This window comes from Pelophylax lessonae (genome assembly GCF_965119305.1).
Source record: "Pelophylax lessonae genome assembly, chromosome: 12".
Lineage (NCBI taxonomy): Eukaryota > Metazoa > Chordata > Amphibia > Anura > Ranidae > Pelophylax > Pelophylax lessonae.
Genome location: NC_138779.1, coordinates 36012278 through 36025012, shown reverse-complemented (window position 1 = coordinate 36025012; position 12735 = coordinate 36012278). Strand labels below are relative to the sequence as shown.

The following is a 12735-nucleotide window of genomic DNA, read 5'->3' as shown; positions in this document are numbered from 1 at the left end:
TGAGGGTGCTGCCTGTTCCATACTCCCCCTACTCCTAGCCTTTTAGGGGTACAAACAATAGTAATTGGGGCCTAGTGTGGTTGTGTACGTGTGATATACATACACTTTTTTGGGATCATATTTTCTATTCCGCTATTTAATCAAAAACCTTTGGGGATCAGTTAAATTGGGGGATAGTCTGTGTTGGTACGTGTGAGAGAGATCCACCTTTCCAAGTTGTTGGGGTTCATCTCATACTTCTGAAGGTTTGAGGGTGCTGCCTGTTCCATACTCCCCCTACTCCTAGCCTTTTAGGGGTACAAACAATAGTAATTGGGGCCTAGTGTGGTTGTGTACGTGTGATATACATACACTTTTTTGGGATCATATTTTCTATTCCGCTATTTAATCAAAAACCTTTGGGGATCAGTTAAATTGGGGGATAGTCTGTGTTGGTACGTGTGAGAGAGATCCACCTTTCCAAGTTGTTGGGGTTCATCTCATACTTCTGAAGGTTTGAGGGTGCTGCCTGTTCCATACCCCCCCTACTCCTCATCTAGCCTTTTAGGGGTACAAACAATAGTAATTGGGGCCTAGTGTGGTTGTGTACGTGCGAGATACATACACTTTTTTTGATCATATTTCCTATTCCGCTATTCAATAAAAACCTTTGAGGATCAATTGAATTGCGGGATAGTCTGTGTCGGTACGTGTGAGAGAGATCCACCTTTCCAAGTTGTTGGGGTTCATCTCATACTTCTGAAGGTTTGAGGGTGCTGCCTGTTCCATACTCCCCCTACTCCTCATCTAGCCTTTTAGGGGTACAAACAATAGTAATTGGGGCCTAGTGTGGTTGTGTACGTGCGAGATACATACACTTTTTTTGATCATATTTCCTATTCCGCTATTCAATAAAAACCTTTGAGGATCAATTGAATTGCGGGATAGTCTGTGTCGGTACGTGTGAGAGAGATCCACCTTTCCAAGTTGTTGGGGTTCATCTCATACTTCTGAAGGTTTGAGGGTGCTGCCTGTTCCATACTCCCCCTACTCCTCATCTAGCCTTTTAGGGGTACAAACAATAGTAATTGGGGCCTAGTGTGGTTGTGTACGTGCGAGATACATACACTTTTTTTGATCATATTTCCTATTCCGCTATTCAATAAAAACCTTTGAGGATCAATTGAATTGCGGGATAGTCTGTGTCGGTACGTGTGAGAGAGATCCACCTTTCCAAGTTGTTGGGGTTCATCTCATACTTCTGAAGGTTTGAGGGTGCTGCCTGTTCCATACTCCCCCTACTCCTCATCTAGCCTTTTAGGGGTACAAACAATAGTAATTGGGGCCTAGTGTGGTTGTGTACGTGTGATATACATACACTTTTTTTGGATCACATTTTCTATTCCGCTATTCAATAAAAACCTTTCTAGGGCAAGATCTTAAATTACAGAAATATGAGGAGACCGTCAAATAAGGGCCGTGGCCTGGGTCGTGGTGCTGCTGGTAGAGCTCCTGTTGCAAGGAGAGGACATGGTCGATCTGTGCCAGCTACACGCACAAGTGAAACACCTTCCTCAAGTGTGAGTAGGCGACAGAACCTGCATCAGTATTTGGTAGGGCATCAAACGCCCCTAGAAGTGATGAGGCCAGAACAAGTTGAGGCGATAGTAGATTGGTTTGCTGCTGACAGTGCCTCCAGTTCCTTCACATTGTCTCCCACCCAGTCTACTGCAGAAAGGTCAGAGTTGGCACCTGCAGCCAATGTCCAACCGTCTTTCACCTCACCCCCTTGCAAATCAGGCCAGCAGTCTGAGCCCCAAGCCATACAGCAGTCTCTTATTCTTTTTGAGGACTCTGTCAGCAGGGTTTCCCAGGGCCATCCACCTAGCCCTGCCCCAGAAGTGGAAGAGATTGAGTGCAGCGATGCCCAACCACTTATTTCTCAAGATGAGTACATGCAAGGATCATCGCAGCACGTCTCCGATGATGACGAAACGCAGGTGCCAACTGCTGCGGCGTTCAGCATTGTGGAGACCGACAAGGAGGGCAGGGGTGAAGACTGGGTGGAAGATGATGTGGAGGACGATGAGGTCCTCGACCCCACATGGAATGAACGTCATGCAGGTGACCTGAGTAGTTTGGAGGAAGAGGCGGTGGTCGCACAGAGCCACCAGCACAGCAGAAGAGGGAGCAGGGTGCAGAAGCGGAGCGGCCGTGCCCTAGACACTACGCCCGCTACTGCCCAACGCAGCAAGGGAACGAGCGCACCAAAGTCAGCTCAAAGGAGTTCTCTAGCGTGGAAGTTCTTTAGAAAATGTGCTGATGACAGGACACGAGTGGTTTGCACCCTGTGCAATCAGAGCTTGAAGCGAGGCATGAACCTTCTCAACCTGAGCACAACCTGCATGATCAGGCATCTAAGTGCAAAGCACGAGCTGCAGTGGAGTACACACCTTCAAAACCAAGAAACGTCTCTGGCTCATCCTGCTTCCTCTTCTGCTGCAGTCTCGGCCGCTCCAGCCACATCTGTAGTGATACCGGCACCTGCCACCCCGCAAACAGACGATCTGTCAGCAACACCACCACCTGGGTCACCAACAACCATCTCCACAATGTCCCGTGGAAGCGTTCAGCTTTCCATCTCCCAAACACTTGAGAGGAAGAGGAAGTACCCCCCTACCCACCCGCGATCCCTGGCCCTGAATGCCAGCATTTCAAAATTATTGGCCTTTGAAATGCTGTCATTCCGTCTGGTGGAGACGCACAGTTTTAAAAACCTTATGTCGGTGGCTGTCCCACAGTACGTCGTGCCCAGCCGCCACTACTTTTCCAGGCAAGCCATCCCTTCCCTGCACAACCAAGTGGGGGAAAATATCAGGTGTGCACTGCGCAACGCCATCTGTGCCAAGGTCCACCTAACTACGGATACGTGGACCAGTAAGCACGGTCAGGGGCGTTATATCTCCCTAACGGCACACTGGGTAAATGCAGTGGCGGATGGGCCTGAGGCGGATAGCAATTTGGCGCATGTCCTTCCACCACCGAGGATTGCAGGGCGCTTCAGTTTGCCTCCTGTTCGTAACTCCTCCTACTCCGCTTCCTCATCCTCTACCGCCTCCTCATCCGGACAGCGTAACACCTTCACCACCAACTTCAGCACGGCCAGGGCTAAACGACAGCAGGCAGTTTTACAACTTGCCTGTTTGGGGGACAAACCACACACCGCGCAGGAGTTGTGGAGGAGCATGGAACAGCAGACAAATGAGTGGTTGCTGCCAGCGAGCCTCAAGCCCGGCCTGGTGGTGTGTGATAACGGGCGAAATCTCATAGCAGCTCTGGGCCTAGCCGGTTTGACGCACATCCCTTGCCTGGCGCATGTGCTGAATTTGGTGGTGCAGAGGTTCCTTAAAAACTACCCCGATATGTCAGAGCTGCTGCAGAAAGTGCGGGCCGTTTGTGCGCACTTTCGGCGTTCTCACCCTGCTGCTGCTCGCCTGGCAGCGCTGCAGCGTAACTTCGGCCTTCCCGCTCACCGCCTCATATGTGACGTGCCCACAAGGTGGAACTCCACCTTGCACATGCTGGAAAGACTGTGCGAGCAGCAGCAGGCCATAGTGGAGTTTCAGCTGCAGCACGCACGCGTGAGTCGCTCTGCGGAACAGCACCACTTCACCACCAATAACTGGGCCTCCATGCGAGACCTGTGTGCCTTGTTGCGCTGTTTTGAGTACTCCACCAACATGGCCAGTGGCAATGACGCCGTTCTCAGCTTAACTATCCCACTTCTATGCCTCCTTGAAAAAACAATTCGGGCGATGATGGAAGAGGATGTGGCACAGGATGAGGAGGAGGAGGAGGATGAAGAGGTAACATTTCCAAGGCTTTCAGGGCAGTCATTCGCAAGGGGCTCCGAGGGTGGGTTCCTGCACACGCAAACGCCAGGGACGCAATTGTCCAGCAGGGGCACAGTTCTGGAGGATGAGGAGGATGAGGAGGAGGAGGAGCTGGAGGAGGAGATGGAACCATGTTCACAGCAGGGTGGCACCCAGGCCAGCTCATGGCCATCACTGGTGCGTGGCTGGGGGGATACAGAGGACACGGACGATACACCTCCCACAGAGGACAGCCTTTCGTCGCCTCTGGGCAGCCTGGCACACATGAGCGATTACATGCTGCAGTGTCTCCACAACGACCGCCGAGTTGCCCACATTCTAACTTGTGCTGATTACTGGGTGGCCACGCTGCTGGATCCCCGTTACAAGGACAACGTACCGTCCTTAATTCACTCACTGGAGCGCGATCGCAAGATGCGCGAGTACAAGCGCACGCTGGTAGACGCCATGCTGCTGGCATTCCCATCTGACAGCGGGGCCACAGTGGAAGCACAAGGCAGAGGAGGAGGAGGAGGAGGTCGCCAACGCAACCAGGGCACCGCCAGCACCTCAGAAGGCAGGGTTAGCATGGCCGAAATGTGGAAAAGCTTTGTCAGCACGCCACAACAAACAGCAGCACCAGCAGCTCAGATGGAACGTCTTAGCAGGAGGCAGCATTTTACCAACATGGTGGAGCAGTATGTGTGCACACGCCTACATGTAGTGAATGACGGGTCTGCCCCCTTCAACTTCTGGGTCTCCAAATTGGGCACATGGCCTGAGCTTGCCCTTTACGCCTTGGAGGTGCTGGCGTGCCCTGCAGCCAGTGTATTATCTGAACGGGTATTTAGCACGGCTGGGGGCGTTATAACAGACAAGCGCAGCCGCCTGTCCAGAGACAATGTGGACAAGCTCACGTTCATTAAAATGAACCAGGCATGGATCCCACGGGACTTTTCCGTACCTTATGCAGAATAGCAATGGATACCGACCTTACCCACCCATTGTTCCATTTTTGCTCTTTCTCACTCTTTTGGGGTGTACCCTCATTTAAAATTTTTGAAAAGAAGCAGTGTTGGCTACCTCGTCCTCCTCCTCAGGGCCAGATTAATGTAGGGGCTATTGGAGCTGCAGCTCCAGGCCCCTACCTTTTATATAGGCCCCGGGTTGGCCATATTCACTGTTACCGCTCTTCTGTCACTTGTAAACACAGAAGTCTGGCTTCTATGCTCGCTTCCCCAGGCAGCACCCTCAGAACCTCCCCACACAGCGTGAAGGCCGGACAAGGAGGGACAGTTGGCGATGCATGGATGTGTTTATGGGCTTCAGAGACAGCATCCCATGTTGAATTAGGCATGCATGGCTGCACCCTTCCTCCTCTGGGTGCATGGCAAGGCACGGCCCTTAAGGCCCTTCAAAATCCTCAGCACCAAGCCCATGATGCTGTTAATCCGGCCCTGGTCCTCCTCCACCGCCGCTTCCACCTACACCGCCCATAGGTGTGCGCAGCCTATTGCATTAAGGTGTGCACCCCAAAGTTGAAATACACATGCATGTGTTTGCCAGCAGGGAGAGTAATGTATCGGGGCCATGTACCTGTAGGCAAGGAGAAATAGAGCAGAGCAGGTCCCAGGGAGATCTTTCCCATCTCCTCACTGGCAATGCTATGTGCCCTAGGTGATTAGGGTGTGCCCAGGCACACCCAGCACACCCTGTGCGCACGCCTATGTCACCGCCACATCCACCACCACCTCAACCTCCCTCCTACTCCATATGGGCCTCGTCCTTCAGAGATGAAGAAGAACATTGTTTTATTTTTCTGTTTTTTTTTGTTGTTTTAAGTTATTTCCCTATCCACATTTGTTTGCAGAGCACTTGCCATGCTCTTAATTACGTTTTGCTGCCATTTGCAGCACTCTAGCCCTTTCCTTTGGTGTTTTAGAGCCATTTTAGTGCCTTAAAGTTCGGGTCCCCATTGACTTCAATGGGGTTCGGTGTCCGGGAAAAGTTCGGTAAAAGTCCGGGACACGGACCCGGACTTTTTTTTAAAGTTCGGCCGAACCCGTCGAACACGGACATCTAGGTGTTCGCTCAACCCTATTTAGCACAGCTGCTGTGATTTCTGACTGCTATTATTGGGCCAATGATTAATTCTATTTGTTGCCTGTAGATTCCTTGTAAGATTTCCACACTGACATTAATGCTATTGGCTCCAATCATCTATTCCCCTTTGCGCCCTACAATGAACATTGCAGCTTTATAATCAGTGAGATCGCTGACATTGCTTCTCTTCTGCACTGCACAGAAATCAACGACCAAACCCACCTTACCAAAGGCATTTCTCACAAACTCCTCATTATATGTTAAACAATGGAGCCGTTTTCCTGCAACAGTCCAGTAAGTTGTATCTAATGCTGCAATAAGTATCAGCTGGCCTCCGGGTTTTAGCAGCTTTATTGTCTTCTCCAGATTCTTAATGTATTCATCTTCATTTTTACTGATGATTTCCAGTATCCAAACACTCATAATACAGTCAGCAAGCGGTAATAGCACCGGGGAGGTTATGTTTTCCTGTTCATAATCGCATATCAAAATCTGCGAGACGGATGACCTTAGGCGCATTTCTTTTTCCTGAATTTGATCTCTAAAAGAAAAAAAAAAAAAAACGTAATATACACAATACAGTAAAGATTTCAATATACAGTGATATGGCATGATGAGCGATGCTGCCAAAATTCAGTTAGACTGTAATTTGGCAAGTTAAAATAAAATTGTCATACTAGCGTAACACTACCCCCCTAGGAGTTGCTGATGTCAGGGTGTGCACAGCCAGTCACACAACATTTCCTTCTTGTATCCAGACACAGTGATCAGAACTTTGGCTTTTTTTTTGTTTGTTGTTGTTTTATTAGGGGATAATAACTTAGATGGGGTAGGGGATTACAGGATACCCAACATGAAAATGTCCAACAATCAAAACCAGGGACAACTTCCTCACTAGTTAAATATTCCTCTTCTTCCTTCCACCTGCACAAACTTGGTTCTCTTATACAGCTCCTACTGGTTCACTCCTGGGAGAACTAGCAGTCTCTAGTTAGTTCAGCAACAGCCCGTTACAGGCTAGGAACTTGAAGTCCCTTGGTAAAGTAGCAATGTGGAGTGAACAGCATCTTACACAACCTATTGCCTCTTAATAGACACTGATTCCAGTTCTACTGCTTGCAGAAATTCCAGCCCACCTGGCTGTCACTAGTCAACCTGCCTGCTTTCTCTTCCCAGTCCTCCTGACTGACACACACATGATTCTCCCCAGGGCAAGGTTGGATGAAGGCTTGGCAAACTGCTGTCTTTAAGAGAGCACTGCCACAGCTGGCAGTCTCTCCCCTTGTCTGTCCACTGTGCTGATCTACTCACTGTTTCCCCTTGCTCTCTCCACTGCCTCTCTGGTTAGGGTCCCTCCAAATGCCTGCTGTGGTGGGATCCTTCCAGGCCAGCCTCCCCAGCCCCTCCCTGGAAGCAGTCCCTCAAGGGCCACCGACAAACTCTCTTCAACACTGCTTCTCCATCTTCCACCCAACTCCCCCGCTGGCATGGCTCATGTTTATTTATAGGCTTCTTAGTTCCCTGCCAGGCCCCCAACCTGGGGATTGGCTAAGGGCCCCTAAATAATCAAGGAAACCTCTCCTAGCTTCCACCCACTATCATAATTCATTCTCCAACATTCTAGAAATGGCGGGGGTGGGGGGGGGGCATCAGAGAGATTCTAGGATGAGTTAACATTACTGGCCTCTAATAACCCTGACCCAGATTCAGTGACTCAGTAACTCTCTTCAACACTGCTTCTCCATTTTCCAACTGACTCCCCTACTGGCATGGCTCATGTCTATTTATGGGCTCCTTAGTTCCTTGCCAGGCGCCCAACTTGAGGATTGGCTAAGGGCCCCTAAATATTCAGGGAAACCTCTCCTAGCTTCCACCCACTATCTATCCAGCACATTCTCCAACATTCTAGAAATGGGGGCCGGGGGCATCAGAGAGCTTCCAGGATGAGTCATCCAACCCTGGCCTCTAATAACCCTAACCCAGATTCAGTGACTTAGGTGGGCCAGACTACAATTTGCCCACTCTTACTTCTAGTAGCACACATTAGCAGGTGCTACAATAGGATTTTGAAACTGAATTACATTGCAGTCAATATGAGGTCATATTTTATGTTTAAATTGGGTCCTCTGGAGAGCTGTTGGAAAAGCTATTGTCACTGAAAATTAGGTTATATTTTATGTTTAAGTTAGGTCCTCTGGAGGACTGCTGGACAAGCTATTGTCACTGAAATTTGTTTGCTTGTTGTTCCTTGAACTGGTAAGACAATGGGGTTGGTTTACTAAAGGCAAATAGTCTGTCGGCTTTTCAAATTAAGTTGCACTTTGCAAGGGCATTTTTCTCAGGGCTTAGTGAATGAGGTGATATTTCACTTTGCAAAGAATACCCAATCACACACAAAGAAAATTAAAAAAAAAAAAAAAGCATTTTTACTTGCATATGATTGGATGATGGAAGTCAGCAGACCTTAACTTTATTCATTAAGTGTGGGGTAAAATTCCCTTGCAAAGTACAACTTCCCTTGCAATGTCTGTTTGTCTTAAGGAAATTAACTCTAGCATTCTTAAAAAACAAAGAAGCGATACAATATGTGCGTTTATTTTAATGTTATTTGATATTTCTTACCACTAGAGTACAATACAGCCAAACACAGTAAATGGCTCTTGCTGTCTCTTTATCACACACAGTTTGTTTCTTTGGTCAGCACAAGTTTAACCTGCCTAATAGTACTTTCCTGTGCATGGTATGGCAGCTTACTGATGGGTCAAACCTTACAGAGCTACAAGACTGACTGCTATATAAATAAAAAACTCTACCTAACACCAGCATTCTTATTTTTTATCTTCAGGTCAATAGGATGCAGCTACTGTCCCTAGCAAGAAATTAATTGCTAATGAAAAACATTTTTGTACTATTTTTACCCTTACCTGTCTGCTTCCTTTGGTCTTTTTCAGGCAAGTTCTCTGAAACTCTCCTCCCTGAATTCCTGATACCACAGGTGCTAAAGGTGTCCCTCGTGAGGAACCCTATTCTGGTGGTCTTGGGGGTAACAGAGTACTGTGGTGTTCTATCATTGAAGAACAGGACACATGTTGCATGCTTTTATTTCCTCCTTCTCTGTCCCCAAGCCTCAATAATGGTTGGTGTTGTTGCGATAGTTCCACACGATTGGCTAAGCTCAGTCATCTAATACTGCTGTTTTGGCCAGATGAGGAGGTGGGCTATGGTCTGACAGGGGTTGGGGTTTTAAAGTAAGTAGAGTTGAGCGGACACCTGGATGTTCGACGGGTTTAGGCGAACTTCACAAAAAAGTTCGAGTTCGTGACCCGAACTTAACCCAAACTTGACCCCGAACCCCAGTCAATGGGGACCCAAACTTCTGAGCACTAAAATGGCTCTAAAAAAGTCATGGAAAGGGCTAGAGGGCTGCAAATAGCAGCAAAATGTTGTTAAGAGCATAGCAAGGGCTCTGCAAACAAATGTGGCTAGGGAAATAACTTAAAATAACATAAAAATAAAAAATAATAATCTTGATCTAGGAGGTCCATATGAAGTAGGAGGTTGAGGTGTCGGTGGATATGGCGGTGTAGGTGGAAGCGGCGGTGGAGGAGGACGAGGTAGCAACACTGGTTTTTGTTTGTAATTTAATTTTTTTTAAAATGAAAGGAAAAGGGGCATCATTTTGTGCCCCCTTTTCCTCATGGGATGGGTACAGGGATTATAACTTGGTGTAGGCTAGTTATTAGCAGTCACAGGGTGAGGTAAAATTTTGGCTGGGGAAAGTTTAGTTGACCTTCATGACCTGGGGTTATTCAGCCGCTGTTCCCGCTCAAATTTGTCCCTGTATCTCTGGAGATTGGGCCGGTTCCCCCTCTTCCCGCTCAAATTCCCTTGTATCTGGGGAGATTAGTTGAGTTTTCCCCTATACCCCTACCCCTGGTTTAGGGCTATTTAAGAGGGACCCCCGCAGCTAAGGGCTCAGCCATCTCACTGGAACCGAGCTGTGGTGTTCCCCTCCCTCCCTCCCTCCCTTGTTTTGTCACGGCCAGTATTATTATTTGTAGGGTCACCTTTGTGTTGTGCAAAGGGGGACAATGTGTGTATATATATATATATATATATATATATATATATATATATATATATATATATACATATATATATATATACGATTTGTTCTGTGTATTAATGTTGTTTTGGATAATTTTATTAAGTTGAATTTGTTTATTCTTACATTGTTTTCAGTGTTTTATAATATTGTTGAAAATCTTTTATCACGTTTTTTTAAATAAGCAAATAATAAATGGCCCTTGCCTTAAAAAATTACGCTTTTGTACCACAATTTTTTCACCCTAATAAAAAAGTTTGTATACAAAAAAAAAAAAAAAATCCAACCAAATGTTGTGTGGTGTCTCATTATTGTTAATTTATTATCTGTTATTTATTAATAATCTAGGGAGTCCTGTTTACTATCCCATTAGGGTAAACCCCAAAAGAGTGAGAAAGATCAAAAATACAACAATGGCTGGGTAAGGCCGGTATACATGTCTATTCGTCACAAGGTACGGACAAGTCCTGTGGGATCCATGCCTGGTTCATTTTAATGAACGTGAGCTTGTCCACATTGGCTCTGGACAGACAGCTGCGCTTGTCTGTGATAACGCCCCCTGCCATGCTAAATATACGTTCAGATAATACACTGGCTGCAGGGCACGCCAGCACCTCCAAAGGGTAAAGAGCAAGCTCAGGCCATGTGCCCAATTTGGAGACCCAGAAGTTGAAGGGGGGAGACCCATCATTCAGTACATCTAGGTGTACACATACTGCTCCACCATGTTGGTGAAATGCTGCCTCCTGCTAAGACTTTCCATATCAGCTGGTGGTGCTGGTTGTTGTGGCGTGTTGACAAAGCTTTTCCACATTTCGGCCATGCTAACCCTGCCTACTGAGGTGCTGGCGGTGCCCTGGCTGCGTTGGCTGCCTCTTCCTCCTCCTCTGCCTTCGCCTTGTGCTTCCACTGTGCCCCCCCACTGTGTCAGGTGGGAATGCCACCAGCAGCACGTCTACCAGCATGCGCTTGTACTTGCGCATCTTACGATCACGCTCCAGTGAGGGAATTAAGGACGCTACATTGTCCTTGTAACGTGGATCCAGCAGCGTGGCCACCCAGTAATCAGCACAAGTTATAATGTGGGAAACTCGGCGGTCGTTGCGGAGACACTGCAGCGTGTAATCGCTCATGTGTGCCAGGCTGCCCAGAGGCAACGAAAAGCTGTCCTCTGTGGGAGGTGTATCGTCTGTGTCCTCTGTATCCCCCCAGCCACGCACCAGTGATAGCCATGAGATGGTCTGGGTGCCACCCTTCTGTGAACATGGTTCTTCCTCCTTCATCTCCTCCTCCTCATCCTCCACCTCATCATCCTCCAGAACTGTGCCCTTGCTGGACAATTGTGTACCTGGCATTTGTGGGTGCAGGAACCCACCCTCGGATCCACTTGTGAATGACTGCTCCGAAAGCCTTGGAAATGATACCTCTTCCTCCTCCTCCTCCTGTGCCACATCCTCTTCCATCATCGCCTGAATCGTTTTTTCAAGGAGGCATAGAAGTGGGATAATAACGCTGAGAACAGCGCCATCGGCACTGGCCATGTTGGTGGAGTACTCGAAACAGCGCAACAAGGCACACAGGTCTCGCATGGAGGCCCAGTTATTGGTGGTGAAGTGGTGCTGTTCCGCAGAGCGACTCACGTGTGCGTGCTGCAGCTGAGGCTCCACTATCGCCTGCTGCTGCTCGCACAGTCTGGCCAGCATGTGCAAGGTGGAGTTCCACCTTGTGGGCACGTCACATTTGAGGCAGTGAGCGGGAAGGCCGAAGTTACGCTGCAGTGCTGACAGGCGAGCAGCAGCAGGGTAAGAACAACGAAAGTGCGCACAGACGGCCCACACTTTCTGCAGTAGCTCTGACATATCGGGGTAATTTTTAAGGAACCTCTGCACCACCAAATTCAGCACATGCGCCACGCAAGGGATGTGCATCAAACCGGCTTCGCCCAGAGCTGCTACGAGATTTCGCCCATTATCGCACTCCACCAGGCCGGGCTTGAGGCTCACTGGCACCAACCACTCATCGGTTTGTTGTTCAATGCCCCTCCACAACTCCTGCGCGTTGTGGGGTTTTTCCCCCAAACAGGCAAGTTTTAAAACTGCCTGCTGTCGTTTACCCCTGGCTGTGCTGAAGTTGGTGGTGAAGGTGTTACGCTGACCGGGTGAGGAGGCGGTAGAGGATGAGGAAGCGGAGTAGGAGGAGTTAGCAACAGGAAGCAAACTGAAGCGCCCTGCAATCCCCGGTGGTGGAAGGACATGCGCCAAACTGCTATCCACCTCAGGCCCAGCCGCCACTGCATTTACCCAGTGTGCTGTTAGAGAGATATAATGTCCCTGACCGTGCTTACTGGTGCACATATTCGTAGTTAGGTGGACCTTGCCAGCATTTCAAAGGCCAGGAATTTTGAAATGCTGGCATTCAGGCCCAGGGATCGTGGATGGATAGGGGGGGTACTTCCTCTTTTGCTCCAGTGTTTGGGAGATAGAGAGCTAAACGATTCCATGGGACATTGTGGAGATGGTTGATGACCCAGGTGGTGGTGTTGCTGGCAGATCCTCTGTTTGTGGGGTGGCAGGTGCCACTGTCACTACAGAGGTTGATGAAGAGGCCGAGACTGCAGAAGAAGAGGAAGCAGGAGGAGCCAGAGACCTTTCTTGTTTTTTGAGGTGTCTACTCCAC

General features: G+C 48.6%; 1 protein-coding gene across 1 annotated transcript in view; it reads right to left on the bottom strand.

Moving 5' to 3' along the window:
- Positions 1-12735, bottom strand: part of LOC309568836 (uncharacterized protein) — a 149296-nt gene that overhangs the window by 113612 nt on the left and 22949 nt on the right. Inside the window, exon 3 of the mRNA XM_082274621.1 lies at positions 6093-6495. Coding sequence (XP_082130747.1) covers positions 6093-6495 — 403 coding nt within the window. The remainder of the gene's footprint in view (positions 1-6092; positions 6496-12735) is intronic.